The sequence below is a fragment of the Gymnoscopelus microlampas genome (assembly GCF_963454915.1).
Source record: "Gymnoscopelus microlampas genome assembly, chromosome: 2".
NCBI classification, from domain to species: Eukaryota; Metazoa; Chordata; class Actinopteri; order Myctophiformes; family Myctophidae; genus Gymnoscopelus; species Gymnoscopelus microlampas.
In genome coordinates, this window is record NC_139939.1 from 32,499,693 (window position 1) to 32,517,288 (window position 17,596).

At 41.1% G+C, this 17,596-nt stretch overlaps 2 protein-coding genes across 3 annotated transcripts; one reads left to right on the forward strand and one right to left on the reverse strand.

Annotated features, from left to right (window-relative positions):
- The first annotated feature begins 483 nt into the window (after positions 1–483).
- On the forward strand, positions 484–4,060 carry prdx2 (peroxiredoxin 2). The gene is made up of 6 exons (XM_084081047.1): positions 484–619; positions 1,647–1,767; positions 1,978–2,131; positions 2,725–2,847; positions 3,288–3,418; positions 3,652–4,060. Exons 2-6 carry the CDS (start codon positions 1,665–1,667, stop codon positions 3,732–3,734), a joined length of 594 nt encoding a protein of 197 aa, XP_083937173.1. The 5' UTR covers positions 484–619; positions 1,647–1,664; the 3' UTR covers positions 3,735–4,060.
- Positions 4,061–5,249: 1,189 nt separating this feature from the next.
- LOC311062208 (transcription factor JunB-like) lies at positions 5,250–6,950 on the reverse strand. Of its 2 annotated transcripts, none has more exons than XM_084081076.1 (2): positions 6,815–6,950; positions 5,250–6,579 (listed from the first exon to the last, which is right to left on the reverse strand). In XM_084081076.1, exon 2 carries the CDS (start codon positions 6,539–6,541, stop codon positions 5,651–5,653), a length of 891 nt encoding a protein of 296 aa, XP_083937202.1. In that variant the 5' UTR covers positions 6,542–6,579; positions 6,815–6,950; the 3' UTR covers positions 5,250–5,650. The 2 variants fall into 2 exon arrangements, with proteins under 2 accessions (XP_083937202.1, XP_083937203.1); XM_084081077.1 differs by having other exon boundaries at positions 6,819–6,940.
- Positions 6,951–17,596: the final 10,646 nt, after the last annotated feature.

The window sequence follows — 17,596 nt, forward strand, 5'->3', positions numbered from 1 at the left end:
ACAAGCTCACACGGCGTAGAGGACGCAACGCGCCGTGAGCTTGTAGGTCAGCTATTTCCGGCACGCGACACCGTCGTTCGGCGAAGGGCTTCTGGAAGATCCTCTCCAGCGTTGCCATGTCCGCTTGTTAAAAGCGACTTTGGCCTTGTTTTTCTGTAAAGTTGCTTGTAAATATTGGTGGCTGCGTTTTTGGGGGCTTGTTTCTAAGGTGTAGTGTACTTGTACTTATTTGAGCTTGTTTCCTAATGTTGTTCAAACTAATGGTTCTCAAACATTGTCATGTAAAGGACCCCCGAATTAATATGTATTTGTCTGCAGACTGAAAATATTATGTGCCAGTGACCCGTGTACCACATTTGTGTTGTTAAAATATTCCACATTTGTCGATTTTTTTGAAAATAGCCAATGTATGGTTTAAAGCGCTCTTGTGGCCGCTCATGTGTCGCTTCTTTTGGGCTTGTTTTCTTAGACCTGGTTACTTGTTTCTCTCCCAAAACCTGGCGACCCTCTGATCCTACTTCTTGCAGCGGTCTTTTCTCCCCGGTCTCTTCCACTCATTCTGCAAGCAGAGCTCCTCTCCGTCCCCACATCTCTCCATTTGACCCACAGAACACGCACTGTAAGTGAAATGTGTAGCTTTTGTCGTCTTTATTCACATTTTCAGGCGAATTGTGCATGTAAAATGTATTTACTTCATAGACCCGAGTCCCCTGTGTTGTTCTTTAGGAGAGAGTTTAAAACAAAGGACCCTGGCTATGCTAGCCAGACAGACAGTGTGGGTCACTTCATCTCCTCCTTCGTGGACTTGCGGCCTCTTTCTAGCTTTTTGTTCTTTGTCCCTGATTTTGTCAAGAATGTTGATCATAACGACACTTTGTTTTACTATCTGTCAAAATATGCAGTCATTAGATTTGCATACTAACGATGTATTATTCTAGGTCGCCTACGTTTTAATCACTGATTTGTGCGTGGATGTAACGTTACTCAAAACGATCAAATCAATCAATACAATTATGCAGCAAAATATTAACGACTGCAGTGGATAGTTTACTGTTGCATTAACTCACGTACTTTGGTATTCATTTTGTCAATAGATGGCGGTAATGTCAAACTCTGTCTTAAAGTAGGCCTACTGTCGTTGATGAAAACCATCAGCCGTCATGATGCTTGTGAAAGAGAGTAGTAATTAAAATATTAAATGAGCTAATATTTTAGCTCATTTAATTGCAGAAGTTTTAACTGAAAACTTCTGCAATGGTGCGGCATCATCACCATACTAGTATTTCTATTGGTTATATATGATCATCCTCCATGGTTATATAAGCCTCTTAAATAACTATTGTGCACTGAACAACTGACATGCATGTGACTTGTTAAACCATGTTTTACCCATGGTTTAACTCGTTGATCCAGCTTCCACCCACGATCACTAAAGAGTTATGAAACTTGGGAGAACAGTCAAACCTTTGAGTAGTTGCCTGGGACTTTTTAGTTACTGTTTGGCCTTTTTCCGTTTGTGTGACCTAATGATATTGCGTCTGACAGAGATTGAAAAAGAGCCTCAGACCCCACACCCCTAGATTAGTGCTCCTTTGCATATTGTGGCATCAGAAATCATCAGTTGATATTCTTTCTGCTTCCCTCAGTGAGCTGCCGACACCACCATGTCTGCTGGAAATGCTAAGATCGGCCAGCCTGCCCCCAACTTCAAAGCCACTGCTGTGGTTGATGGGCAGTTTAAAGACATCCAGCTATCTGACTACAAAGGTAATAGACTTGCCATGAGCTATGTCTTACTGGAAAAGCACACTTTTAAATGGTTCCTCGGTTTCTAGGTCTGTCATTTGCACATACACACTGTTTTTGAATGGTAGACATGACAGAGTTAAAATGCAGTCTTTAAAAAATAAAATGTGTAAGATATAACAAATGGATTGTCCACAAATGAACATCTGCCAACTCCTCTGTGTTATCCAGGGAAATATGTGATCTTTTTCTTCTACCCCCTGGACTTCACCTTTGTGTGCCCCACCGAGATTGTGGCTTTCAGCGACAGGGCAGAGGAATTCCGTAAGCTTGGCTGTGAGGTCATTGCTGCCTCCACAGACTCTCACTTCTCTCACCTGGCCTGGTGAGCATTGACTAATATTATTATCAGACACCACTCCGCGCCATGCAGATCATGTATTTCCATTGGCGAATGAGGATGATTTAAGAGTCAGAACTTAATTGGTTTGGTTTGCATCTTTTCCAGAGGAATTTGGTTAATTTGATAACCATTATAGGCTTTACTGTACATACACATTTATTTTGAAATTGTACAAATATATTGAACAATTAGACAAATGTCACAACCGTTGGGTTACTATAATAAAATGTTTAATTGAACTATAAGACATGTTGGCAGGTTTTAAACAACCCACCCAAGCTTATCTCTTCTGACTCTGCTGATCTGTATAGTGGTGATAAGTTATTTGGCATGCTGAGAAGAACCAACTGTCAGTCACATGACTCTGTCCAACTTGCTTTCTACAAAGAATCATAATCCAAGAAATTAAAGGCTTTTAAGTGCAATATGAGTGACCTATTCTAAATGTTACTCTTTATATACTGTTTATAGTATATAGATTATGAATTTGAATGTTATTTATAGTTTTTTTGAGATTTACACTTTAAGGTGAAATGGTTGTACTGTCATAAGAATTGAGCAATTGTTTATTGTAGGATCAACACACCAAGGAAAGAGGGTGGTTTGGGTCCCATGAACATTCCCTTGGTAGCAGATCTCACCCAGTCCATCTCTAGAGATTATGGTGTGCTCAAGGAGGATGAAGGCATCGCATACAGGTGTGTGTCTGTGTTTCACCGTAGTCCACAGTTTAACGTTGGTCTGTGAATTTGTTATGGATGCTTTTAAAACCTGAAAATGTTCATATCTTTGTCATTGGCAAACAGAACTATATCCTTATCCAGTATGTATAGTATTCCTCACAATTAGGGGACATCTGTAAAGAAGTAGGCTTTTATAATCGCTGAACTGAAACTCAAGCATTGTACACATGTAGGCTTGCTTGAACAAATATCTCAATTTGTTTCATAGGATAAGCTTCATGCTGCCAACCAATAATACTTGCCACATGTCTTGTCTATGGGGTTTGACCTGATTTCCCTGTTTGATAACATGATTGATGCATAGTACACACACACACGCACACGCACACACACGCACACACGTGTGATTGACCACTTTTGCTTAGGACTTAAACGTGTACATTTGTCCCTGTTAGGGGTCTGTTTGTGATTGATGACAAGGGCGTCCTGAGACAGATCACCATCAATGACTTGCCTGTTGGCCGCTCGGTGGATGAAACCCTGCGTCTGGTCCAGGCCTTCCAACACACTGACAAATTTGGAGAGGGTAAATACATTGAACAAACTATTTAGTCATACAGAAGGAAAGGACACAGAATGCAACTGTGATTCTGCCTTCAATACAGACTGGCTGGTCAGCCAGATTGGCATTAGAATATAACAAGACCATGTGTCATGAGTTTCAATGCTGATGTTTATTCACACATGAACTGTGGGTGCGTATGTCAATTCTAAGTTTCACTGAATGTGGTGAATTTTGTCCCTTCTCCCTCCCCACAGTGTGCCCCGCTGGCTGGAAACCAGGAAGTGATACCATTGTCCCTGATGTCCAGAAGAGCAAATCATTCTTCTCTAAGCAGTAAAGTGACACTTTTCCCAGTTGACTTCCTAGCCGTAGCACTTAACCCTCAGATGAGAAGTTTTCCTGTTGGGCAGTTTCTTTTTGGTGTCCGATGTCATCTCAACAAAATTCTGAAAGTTGTGTAATTACACAAACCCACTTCGTATGACATGTTCCTGGTTGATCTGCCTCATAGTCCTAAGCACTGAAAGTACATTTGCTTCTGATTATTTTGTACTTTGTTCTGTTACTTAATCAGTCAGCCGTCTCATTTAAAGCAATGGAAAGTATTGACATGTTGGCAGTGTTTTGTGTCAAAGAAATAAAACGAAGTGGAAATACTTGTTATTTGAATGTGTTGCGATTGGTTATTCAACAGTTCTACATATGAACACTAGGTGGCACGATTGCACTTCTACATGTTGCCAATGTCCATTTATTGTTCAGAGTGTAAATTGAACATTTTGGGTGTGTGGTGAAGAAGATCTTGAAAGAGGAATCTTGGTTCTTTGTTCAATTTGGAGTATGTCTTATGCCAGTTGTTTCCAAACTGCCATGTTACACCCAAATGTCACAGGCCAGATGTGGAAAACACATTTAGTAGCTGGGTATGATTGGGTACTGAACTGAACGGAAGTGTTCTATACAGAACGGGGCTTGTTGTACATTTCCTTGTGCTGCTTTTATTTTAGCTTTAGTGACAGTGTTTTTGTGTTAGCTTATGATGGTGAAATTATGGATGCCAGTTTGGGAATCATTTTTTATATACGTAATTGTACCTGTAAACATTGAATGTGTATTAGTCTTAGGACACTGCCTAGATTCAACAAAGGGGAATAACATTTATCCAGACCCAATTGGTACATTTTTATTGTATAAGTGGGTTATTTTAACTATAGCTACTTTGGTTATAATTGAATTATTTAGTCCACAACACTTGTCACATTCATATTCAATAGTTCAAATATATTATCAGTCAGGACAATCTTGTATAATACACATTTATTTATAAGTTGTACTATAACCTTTTTCAACTAGCGTTCGCATGGGCTGTTATGGGAAATTGAGAGCTGAGTGGGGAAACTCCCTATCTGATAAACCACTCATTGACAAACCTTTTCACACGCACGCACACACACACATACACACGCACAAACTCAGACCGCGACGTTTCTGTCGGGCAATGTAGGTGGGAGTTCCCGGAAACCTTTTTGTGGATTGTGACGTTTAACAGAGAAGTTGGCCATATATAGACATACGTAAGTGCGTCAATAGGAAAACATTCCCCATCGGCATGTCAGCGTCACGCTAGGCTATTGATATGAACTGATATAGCTTGCTAGGCTATATCTTATTCTAAAGTGCTAGGTCCATAATTTTGTTCAGAAATGTGTTTGGTTGTGTTGTCTGACAAACAATCCAACCGAAATATCCCATAACTATGATACTATCACCATAATCCAGGTTCTCGAACGGACGTGTGTTATTTCTATAGACTAGCCTACTAATGATATATGTAAGAAAATCGACAAAACTCCACATTTTTCTTAATTGTATTTACTTAAATATTTACTGTACAAGTAAAAAAAGACAAGACAGGCTCAGCCTGATGAACAGTTGAACACAAATAACTTACAGTGGAATGCATCACAAACAATGGCAGTTGACAAAGTAAATTGTAAACAGGCAAAGCCAGAGAGGTGACTTTATAGAGATTCAAACGAGTAAAAAAAAATGCCCGAAGTGTTTCAGTCTTGTGTGCTTTTATGATTTCGTCGCCTTATGTTTACAGAAAACATACTTATAACCTCGTCCTTTTACAAACGTATTTCCAACATAAAACACATCGTCTAAAAAGTCTTGTGTTGTCAGTGCATTTTACTTTTTTGACCAGCTGTCCGTACATTGTCCAGTGTTTTTTCAAAGTGCATTGTCTCGTTAATAGGACTTAACGTTGGGTGCCAACATGAGCTGACAGCCACTGGTGACATGTGTCATGACTTTCTGTTTGAGCTGGGCCACCTGATCGCGGAGGACAGAAGCCGTATTTGACAGCCCCACGTTATCTGTCTTCAGGACCTTCACCTTGTCCTCCAGCCGGGAGATACGCTCCAGTTTGCGCTTCCGACACTTTGTCGCGGCGAGCCGGTTCCTCAAACGTTTGCGCTCCGCTTTAATCCGCTCCTGGTTCTCCATGTCGATGGGCGACATCGGCGGACAGTCACTGTCACTGCTCTGCATGTCGGGAACCGTCTGGGGCTCCTCTTTCATGACGCCGAAGCGCTGTGCGTGGAGGCCAGCTCCGGGTAGCGAGTGCTGGAAGTGATGGGAGCCGTGCGCGATAGCTTGGGGATGTTGGTGATACTGGTGAGGCAGGTAGCTGATGGTGGTGGACGGGTAGGAGGCTGCAGAGGACATGGTAGTGTTCGAGGTGCAGCTGCCCAGCGTGGTGTACTCGAGGGGCTCGTGCTGCATGGATGAACCGAACACCACCGGCACAGAGGGGCCCGGGCAGGACACGCCGCCCGTACCGATGGACACGTTCGGTGGGGCCATCTGGTTCATCTTGTGGAGGTCGTCCAGCGCTTTAACGAAGCCGTCAGCGAACCCCTCCTGCTCATCTGTGATGCCCCGACTGTAGAGATACTGGGCAGGGGTCGGTGTAGTGATGACTCCGTTGCTGTTCTGGATGATCAGTCGCTCCAGTTCAGGAGAAGCGAGCTTTAGAGAGCCCAGGTCTGCCGTTCCCACTGGATAGAATTCACCATCGGCGCGTAGCTGTGACTTGAGATTTGAATTCCGATATGAATCCGCGAAGTTCAAGTTCATGTTCTGCTTTAGGAGTTTGTAGTCTGGCAGGGCAGCGCCTGAATGGCCATAAGCAGAGAGAAACGAGTCGTCATAAAAAGGCTGTTCCATTATTGTGGACATATTTCAAAGCAAACAGTCAAATACAAGTGGTGCGCAGCAATGTTGCCTGGACACCGATCGCCCCAATTGTTTCTCTTTTACAGCACCAAGTCCCGCTGTATTATTTATGCTGACGATCAAAGTTACCAAAAACAAAGCAAAACTTCCAAAAATAGTGGAACTGTACTGTACCAACTTGTGTAGTTGTGTTCCTTTAGCGGGTGTCCGGCGACTATTTCTGATGTTTTGATTCCACTCCCTGTGTTGCTGTGTTCCTTTGCGTTCTGAATTAAAAGTTTGACTTGTTCCTCGTTTATATGCGTGTGTGTCAGTGCTGTCGCACTGTGAGCTCCGTGGTATTTATAGGATCTTGTTCTTCGGTTCTTCCACACTCTGGCCAACCTGTAGTCTAACAGCTGATTGGTTGCTTCCTTACAGCCCGCCCCGGGATGTTAGCTTCTTGATGACGTTGTTGCCAGGAACAAGGACAGTAAACACGATCATTGTTAGAGAGAAAACTATGTGGTTAACGATAGCATACACTCAATATTAAGCTAATAGCCTGAATACGCTCTAAAACAGTGGTTCTCAACCTGTGGGTCGGGATCCCCAGGGGGGTCCCCTCATTATTTTGGGGGGTCCCCAGATGACAGTAAAGTGACAATGTATGGACTTTTAGACCTTTATACTACCTAAAATAGAAAAAGTCCTTTACTGATCGAAAGTAATCAACAAACTATATTAGCCTACACTAAACATTGGCGAAATTCTCAAATAACATAACATTTTGAAAATAGCCGATCTACAAGCCCACAATGCCTCACCCTGGTAGGCATTGTGAGCTTGTAGATCTGCTATTTTCACAATATTTATCCTTGGAACAGAGTCAAACTAAATGTAATGCCTCAACTCCTACAATTCCAAGTGCCTGTCAGGGTGGGGGGTCCCCGGTTCAAATATGTAGGCTATATTTTGGGGGGTCACTCACGGCCTGAAAAGGTTGAGAACGACTGCTCCAAAACACAAGGCTTTTCTTAAAGACCCCACCGTTATGATGGAACGGAAAGCTTAAAGTGAAAATCCCTTGTCATTTCGGTTTCAAGTTGAGCCTATACAATGTCCAATTGATAAGGATATGCTGGCGAATCATGCGATCGAAATCGATATCAGTCATTCCATATATGGGTATTCCTGCCGCGCCAGTTCCTCCCTGTGAGATGCGGGAAGCCAATCCCATTTTGGACGGTGTCCAAAAGTGAAGCCTCCGGGATGTGGGTGGAGGAGGAGGAGGAGGCATATTGTTCCAGTTCCACTCTGTCGCCCAAGGCGAGAGGAGGAGGAGGGGTTGGTGTAAACTAAAACAGTGGTAATCAACCTGTGGGTCGGGAACCCCAGGGGGGTCCCCACAAGATTTTTGGAGGGTTGCCAGATGACAGTTGAGTGACAATTTAAGGACTTTTAAGACCTTTTTTAATACTTAAAAAAAAAGAAGGGAAAAAGACCATTACTGCATCAAAAGTAATCAACAAACTATACTATGAAAACTGGTCAAACATTGGCCAAATTGTCAAATAATATAAGAAAGAGGCAAAAATTGTGACAATAGCCGATCTACAAGATTCCACAGATATCTGTGGAACCGAGTCAAACTAAATGTAATGCCACAAGTCCTACAATTCCAAGTGCTTACCAGTTCAAATATGATTATTTTGGGGGGCTGCGGCCTGAAAAGGTTGAGAACCACTGAACTAAAATATTGCGAAAAATAAAATAAGAAATTATATAACCGCATCATTGAAGTTTGGCAAACTGTAAAGAGGAAATATGTGCCACAAAATGTAAAATTCCCATTTAGCCTAATGTTTTATACACTATTTGGTTGTGTGGTGCTTACTTGCGTACAAGTGGGATAAAAAGCCCAACATCAGGAAAAAGTAGCCTAATGTGCTGGTGGGACTGGGAGAGAGAGTAAAGGTAAAAGGTGCTGCCTGTGCATGTATACTGCTGCTGCTACAGCCTACCTTCATGAGTCTTATTGGTTCTTATGTTGCTTAATTTACCACTACTACTTCTAATGTCCCTAGAAACCATGGTAACATGAACAAATAACATCACTCCAGACAGACATGTAGGCTATAACATAAATGTCCCCCACTCTGAACACCTGTTTGGTAGAAAGACGTCTCTGTCTCCACTGTATGGTAATGACCTCTGAATCACTCCCTGAAGGGCTCTCCTCCCACGCCTGTTCACCTTTCCAAAAAAGAATGTGTTGCCAAATCCCAGATAGGCTCTGAGTCGTGTACAATCTGTCCTGGGTTTTTCTTGACAATAACACAGAGGCCTATATCCACCACTGACTAGTTTTTTACTGTATGGAGCAAATGAATTGGTCTAATAATGTTATATCACCTGCAATCTTTACAGCACTGTTTCTTAAAGTGGGGTCCGGGGACCACCAGGGGTCCCTGTTGGGGTTACAGCGGGTCCCCAGCGAAATGAGAAAGCATAAGCCCTATTTTAGTTTCTGTGCATAAAATTACTCTAAAAACCCTAAATGACTTTTACAATTGTGTTCACAAGTTTGCCTTTGTCCCATATTGTGTTAAAGTATGTGCACTGTGCAGGGTTGGAAAAGTTACTTTTGAAATGTAATCTGTTACAGATTACTAACTACCCTCCTAATACAATAATATAGTACATAAAGTCTTTCCTCAAGTAATGTAATATAATTACCTTTAATTACTTTTTGACGACTTTCTAAATGAATGTTTTAAACCAGGATATTGTATGTGCACTCCATGAAAATAGGCTATGTCCTAGAATGACACATAATTGCGAACGCGGAAGGAGGCGCGCGAAGCCGCGCCTCCGACCAAGTGGAGCATACTATGACACTCGGCTCGGCTTGTGTGTCTGTCTGTGTGCAGTATGTGTGCAGCCGCGTCCCCATGTCACTCACGCTCTCATTGGCTGCCCCCATGTGAGTCACGCTCTCATTGCCTGCATGCACTACAGTGTGGCTGAAATTCGCCTGTGCCCCTGGGTGACAAATTACACTCCTCTGAGAAAAATATAGCAGCGACAGTCAAAAATAACACATCTACAAGCATCTACACGAGTTCATCTATTGGGATATCTAAGAGTTCAATGTCATTTGTGCATATTTCAGGCCGGATGGCAAGTAATTGCTCATTCCTTTCTATTCTTCTTATTTTCGAGCTGCGTTCGCTTCCAGCGTTCGCGCGACTTACTTGTGATAAGAATATGCACACATATATATATATATATATATATATATATATATATATATATATATATATATATATATATAGGTTTTTTATTGTCAAGAATATCTTTTACTCAAAGTTCTAAGTTACCACTATACTGTTACCAAACATCTTAACCACTAGCCTAAAGGGGAACACCCTTGGCCTGATGAGATATTAAGGGTTTTGGTCTTCATGCAGAGGCTCTGCTGAGCCACTATGCTATACTCACCCCCTTTCACCATCCCCACTGGGAAACCTGATAGCCGTCTCTGCACCAAATGTCACGCCCCGGGATTCTAACCTGGGTCTCCTGTGTGGGAAGCGACATTAAAGCCAAACATCTTAACCACTGGCTTAAAGATGAATCCCCTTGGCTGTGGGAGATATTAGGCTTTTGGTCCACTCTGCTATGCACACTTCACTGACCTTTGCCCTCAAGATGCAAAAAATGTGATGGCGTAGAATAGAAATATACATATATGTATTTTTATTTATTCATTTTAGAGTTGTTAAATGCCATTGTCATCCCCAGTGTCATCCCTAATTAGTGGGATTGGGCCCATATGTGCTTATTAGGAAGACAGAGACACCTGCCTTCATGATTTGCTTTGAATTGTTTGAAGATGACATGCCAACCTATTGTTCCACCTCCCTTTTCCCCTATTGTTAGTATTGTTACAACGTATAGGAAATAAATTATTTTAAGTGCATACTAAAGAATTTGTCCGACTCTGATGGTACACATTTCTGTGTTGTCACTGCTGTCGCATCCTGCTGACTCAACTGCCAGTGAGGAGCCCCCACCAGGAGGACGTAGAGCCTTCATCCTACTCCTCCCGCCCCACACTCCCTGCTGACAGGTGCCGCCCCCGCCCGTATTAGTAAGTGCAATGACCAATATCACCCTCCCCGCCCGGCTTCCCTCCCCTGAACACGGGTTGTTCGTGTAGATGCTCGACAAAGGCCGAATTCTTTTTTTATTTTAATATTATGGCGCTTTCTACTAGGTAGGGATATTCAAGAGTAATCCTTTTGTAATCACATTGTAATAACATTTTGATCAGTAACTGTAGTTTATCTACCACATTTTTCTTTGTAATTGTAATAGTTTCATTTGCATTTATTTTGTAATTTAGTTATGGAACTCCATTACTTCCAAACCCTGGTTGGTTACAAGCAAGGAATGCAATTTCGTGACCATACATACAGTAGCCTACAAATTCCAAGACAAGATGATTTGATCTGGTGATCTGTTCACTGTCACTCCTGCACACTCCCTCTGTGCACAGTTAAGGCCTGCAGTGGTTAGGTCAGCTGTCACATGGTGGTTAGTCGTTATTTTGCCTCTTCCTCTGAACCAGTGACCTGACGTCCATCTGTTGGTCTGCTGTCTTGTCAGTGAGTAACTTCAGGGGAAAGAACAAAACAGAAGTAACTTCAGGGAAATGGAGTAAAACAGTTGTTAGTGGTAAGTTTTAGTTTCAGAAAGTGACCTCATCCACTGGCCATCATAATATTTTGTAATGGACCCATGAACCCAAGCATTTGAGCTTTTAATGTAATTTTTCAGATGCACATTTTTGGAAGTTCAATTTATGGTTGATTCTGGAAGTGGCTTAAAATGTACGTTGCACCTCATGCACCTTTAGCAGCAAAGGTTTCTCCGTACAAATTACATGGCTGAAAATAGATAAGCAATTTGATAAATTACAGTTTACTATATGCTAAATAATTGACATAATTGTAACCACGGTGATGCTTGCATCGTCACTCACACACACACACACACACACACACTGAGATAAAGCTCATATATGCAATTCTGTCATTGGCTTTGAGTGGAAGTGTAATGCAACTTGACAGAATTCATTTGGTTTTCGAGAAGGTGAAGGAAAAGAAGAAAGCTATAGGAAAAATAAGGAGAAAATAAGAAGTAAGCAGAAGCCCATGGAGGCAATTAGCCATGGTGATGAACATGGTGGTGCCTGTGGCAGTGCCCTGGTGATGAACATTGGCAAAACGGTGGTTAAACCTGTTTGCATGTCACAGGTTATACAGTACATGTCTGCTGGCTGTGCAAAGGAGAGAGAGAAAGGGGACAGGACAGCACCACATCCTTTAATCTGCTGAGTGGAACTTTATATAGAAATTAAAACGTTTCAGCCAAGCTGACATTCCATATTGATGTAGTTCACACAGAGGTTCCTTCAGTAAGATGAATTATTCAAGAGTTTCTGGGATCAGTGAAATGCATTATAGTTGTTATCTTGAATATTTATTGATGTTGAACGTTTACTCATGAGAATATAACTCACACTGCACTGACTGCAGTCTCTGTGCTTGTATTGGCAACAATCCATTCCTGTAATTAGCTCATTTTCTTTCAAGCCAAATCTTTGGTTAGTCGAGGACAAAACAGGAGGAGCCCTGAAGGAGCGTGATGCTCATTTGGCCTTCACCGTGACTTTAACTCGCTCCTTCCTTTTTGCCTCCAAACTGCTTTTTCAATCCCTTCTACCCCAATCTCCCATCCACTTTAAGGCATTTGCTGGGCACTAAACACGGGCCAGCTTGATTAAATGAACCAGAACTAACATGTTTCCTGCATCTTTGGCAAGGTCCTCCATGCTGTAAGCTCAGTGACCTGGAAGTGGCCTGTAGGTGTGGTGAGTCAGGTACAAGTGTTCATCAGGGCAAAAACCTTGCTGTCCCCGCAAGGAGATCGAGCTCACGCCCTCGCCCTGCAAAGCAAGTCAGAGGACTGCTAGTCCTATAACTGCATGGGGGGCACTTGAATTAGCACAAACAAACAGCTATTGTCGATGCTCCCCCACATGCTACTCCTCCCCAAATTAAGACCCTACTCTTTCTCTTCTTCCTCTCATCGTTATTAAGCTGCCTGTGGGAAATTGAATGGCCCTATGCATGTAATCGCTTTAATGAAGGCGTGTTTAATCACCAAATCCCTCGTCTGCAGCTCCCAGATAGTGCCAAGGAGCCTTGTAGCAATGAGAGACCTTTAGCACAAGACGGGAAGATTTCTAGGGCCAAATGAGCGTGGCAGGAAAAGACAGTCGGACCCAACTGTCCCCTGAGGGTGACATAACGCATATGGAGCTGTCCGTGCCGTTTTCCCTCCATCTTCATGCACAGGAAAATCCTAAGTGTTGATTTAACTCTGGAGTGTAAAAAATGGTCTATTCTGTCTATTTTTACACTCATAGTTTTACTGTGTGGATGCTTAAACTCTCTGTCATTTTGCCAATCTGTAAAAAAGGCAAATGGCAGGAAGTGTAGGATTTAATTAGATCTAATCTGATTTTACATGCTCATTTGGTTTATTAATTGAGTTAGCTTATTGCTGCCTTTGTTAGTTCCCTATGAAGATGCTGAATTCTGGGGGATAGAATTGATTTACAAGCATAATTATGGCGATTTATGTTTTGGTGGTTTGATGGTTTTGTTTCCGTTATCTTAAGCTACACAAGTCTATTAAGTAAAGAGGCCATGTGAATTATTACATTTATTTGGTGATGAGAAGAAGGTGTTTATATTGCTTTCTCAAGTCATAGACATGGCTTTTCTTCATGGTACTACTGTACAAAGGGCTCACGAAAGACTGGGTAAACACAGCAAGGCCAAGAGATACAAAAATTGAGGAAAGACATTGCTGTGCATCATAGCATTACCACAACAGAGAACAAATGTGAAGAGCTTTAACACTCATATGGCTGGATTATGAGAATGAATGAATGGTGTCAGGTCACTGAGTGATATACAAAAATGGGGAGGATTGCAGTTCAGTGAGAGGTGAGTAAGAAACCAATTTCGACCTTCCCTCCACACACCCAAACACAGACTAGTGCTACAAAATAGGAAGGTCAGTCTGTTCTAAATACTGTATAATAATGCTGTGTATATTTAATAATGACATTTCTGTCATTTGTCTACCTTAAGTTTTATAACAGACAATATATTTGATTGTCATTGTGTAACTCTGGACATCTTTATGGATTCGTTCATTTTAATATGGATTTACACATAATTGAATAAGCCTCTATTTTTGTTAATCTTTGTTCATTTTTGTTACCTACAGTACCTAGAGTTTTGTTAAGTTTGTTGGAAACCAATATCTTGATTATTTACAGAGTTTACATAAGAGCCCTTCAGGGATGAGGGAGGATGTTCAGGATGAGTGTGTGCTTGATTTCTCTGTCTGTTGCTGGCAGAAGAACTCCTCTTCCTCTTTTTAAGGAAATAAGAGAAGTGAATGTGAGGTGGTAGGAGGCCAGGGTGTGGAGCATTTAGGTATGGCACATTTTCATTTCCCCAAATGGTTGCTGGAATGTAAGACTGCAATGTGGCAACAGCAGGCATAAAGAATTTCAAACACCAAACCAGGTTTTATATGAAAGATTTACAGAGATAGATCCTCATGAGGACCAAGCAGAGACATTATACCATGTCCATTGTGGTCCTTTGATTCACATGACACAAATTCCCCCTACATCAAAGGATGTAGCGGGCATTAATACAGAGACAAACAATGCAAAAAACACATTAAAATAAAAAACAGTATAAATAAACATTGTCTTATAAAAACATTATATTGAACCTACTGCAGCTCGACTGAGTTATTAACATTAAGTACAGTTATACATCCAGCATTTTAGAAAGGACTTAAAATACATGATAAGTAATGGTCTACTACTGAATTAGCAAAAAGTAACAGCAGGTTATATCTGTATACCTCAAATCATTGGGGGTCTGCCTACATAATAGAGTATTTAATTGGTAATGATGCAAAATTTGATGACAGATAATGTTTTACTATATACTTCTTCCATATTCAGATCAATTGAGACAGTTAATGTCTCATTTATATATATTTTTAAATATTAATTATAGAGCCTCATCAAATACTTTTTGAGTAAACAGAGAGAGGTATTTTTGAAAATAGACTCAAGCCAGGCCAATGGCATATTTTGAGTCACTATATCTAACACACACACACACACGTCTCACATGTCTCGCACGCACGCACGCACGCACGCACGCACGCACGCACGCACGCACGCACGCACGCACGCACGCACGCACGCACGCACGCACGCACGCACGCACGCACGCACGCACTCGCACACACACACACACACACACACACACACACACACACACACACACACACACACACACACACACACACACACACACACACACACACACACACACACACACACACACACACACACACACACACACACACACATACATAAATAAATAGGACATGGAATGGTGTGCACACAGGAGCGTCAAGTAGAACTATTCTCCATTAAAAGATTGCCACACATCTTTGCTTCTATCTTATTAATATTAACAGTCTTCATGGAACAGTGGCTTTTACAGCTACAAATTACCTGCACATTTTTTTAATTATTATTATAAATGTTTTATGTACTCTTTATAAATGTACTTTTATTTAACATTTCTGCAACATCGTTGAGAAGTGCCAAAATTAGGAAAAACTTCAAATGGGTATTGATCTGTGAGAAAGAGGCCTTGTTTTTAGATGAAGACAAATGGTTGTATTAATCACTGTAGCTGATAAATGACTTGGTTTAGGCTATATGTCCTCTATGTGTAACACTTGAAGCTGTGGTAGTGGTTTGAGGTTACTTTCTCACCACAGTCAACACATTTTCCCAGCAGGTAATTTGAATAAGAGATGGTTACTACTATGTTTATTCTTTACGGTAATTACTGGAGCTACCACTATCGATTACATTACTTATACAACCTGCTTTATTATGTGTCTACTCTACTGTATACCGGTGTGCTTTTGCGTGTTTGCATGCATGCTTTTCATTCTCTGCTTGTGTGCAACTTGTGTGCGTGCATGTGTATGAGGCTGAGGGCATCTGTGTGATGAGAAATGTTTGTTGGGGGAGAGGCAACCAACCGACTACAGAGAAAGAACTGTCTGCCAAGCGTGGTTACCGTAGATATCGATAGTGTGATTTCTGCTGAAACTGTGTGGGCGAGGGAGATGCATTCTGATGCACTGTGACGCCTTTGATGATCATTAACACTCAGCACTTCTGGTCCTGTTTGCTTCCTGGAAATAAAGCAGAGATAGAGGAGTGGACAGCTTGTCGCAGCTGCCTGCAAACACATTTCACCATCTTTCCACAACCACATACTGAAAAGGTTTGCGCGGAAGGGTGGAACAATTATTGAAAGATATGAAGGGAGGACAATTTGTGATTTTTTTCAGCAACTGCCATCTGATGAAAATGGGAACAAGTTTTCATATTGCAAAAATATGTGTTTCCATGCATTAAAGGGAAAGTTCACCCCCAAAATGACTTTTTTTCTATAGATTACACACCCCATGGAGACTTGAATTCATGGAGATTCATGGAGATTCGAAAACGTTGTCACTTCAAAGAGGGATAGGTCATATTAAATACATTGAACAATATTGAGACAGTAATCTATCAGAGTGCAGACACATGATGTGGTTATCATTAATTGAGAATTGACTGTATCTGATGGCGTACTAAGTTTATCCGTTTATTAGTCATGTTCGTGTTCATCATTTCTCTCCCATGAACAGCATCAAGAGGTCTGTCTGTTGCAGATTAGATTAGATTAGATGTCCTTTATTATCCACAAGGGAAAATCGTTTTGCTCGGGTCAATACATTCAAGACAAGACAATAAATAAATATAGACCACAATTAAAACACCCAGCAACCGACAATAAAGACAAGAAGTAGCCTACTTCAATTCTATAAAAGGTATGCCTAATTCTGAATTTAAACAGTCTTTAAGAGAAAGCAACCAATATCAAGATCACACTAGCTAAGTGGTTACCAGAAGTGGTTTGCAAACACTTGCACGTGCACACTCATAGAAACATCAGGGGTTTTATCATGCCAAGTCAAAGAATCACATAAGTGACCATGTTAATTCCAAGAACTTAAAATGAAGACTGGATGCTATTTCCAACAAGATTACCTTGTGGCATAGCACCAAGTAATTTGTTATTTTTGCCCTATTGCTTAAAAGTAGGAAAAGACAACACTTATGCAATATCCCAATATTAAGACATCCAAAATCCCAGACGATATCTAGTCCCAAATCATGATTGATATACTGTAGCCTAACATCGATGTATTGCCCATTCCTACCCTCCTAGCCCATCATGGTAAGACTTTATCAAGGTTGGGTCTATAATTAGTTATAACCACATTTATAATGCATTATAATGCACTTATAAGGCATTATAACACTTGTTATAAATGTTTATAATTATGGATAACAACTTTTAACAAGGTTTATGAAGTATTATAACTTATAATAATAAAATATATAAGTGCTGGTCATAATGCATTAAAAAACTCTTAACTACAGTACCAGGTAACACTTTACTTAAAGGCTTCATAACACTCGTTATAAATGTTTATAATTATGCATAACAACTTTATAACTATAGCTAAGTTAAGGTAGTTATAATGTGATGTTCGATTGAGCTCATTATGAGAGAGAGAGAGAGAGAGAGAGAGAGAGAGAGAGAGAGAGAGAGAGAGAGAGAGAGAGAGAGAGAGAGAGAGAGAGAGAGAGAGAGAGAGAGAGAGAGAGAGAGAGAGAAGAGAGGGAGAGAGAGAGTGATTTTGAGTGAAATTAAGTAATGACTGTTA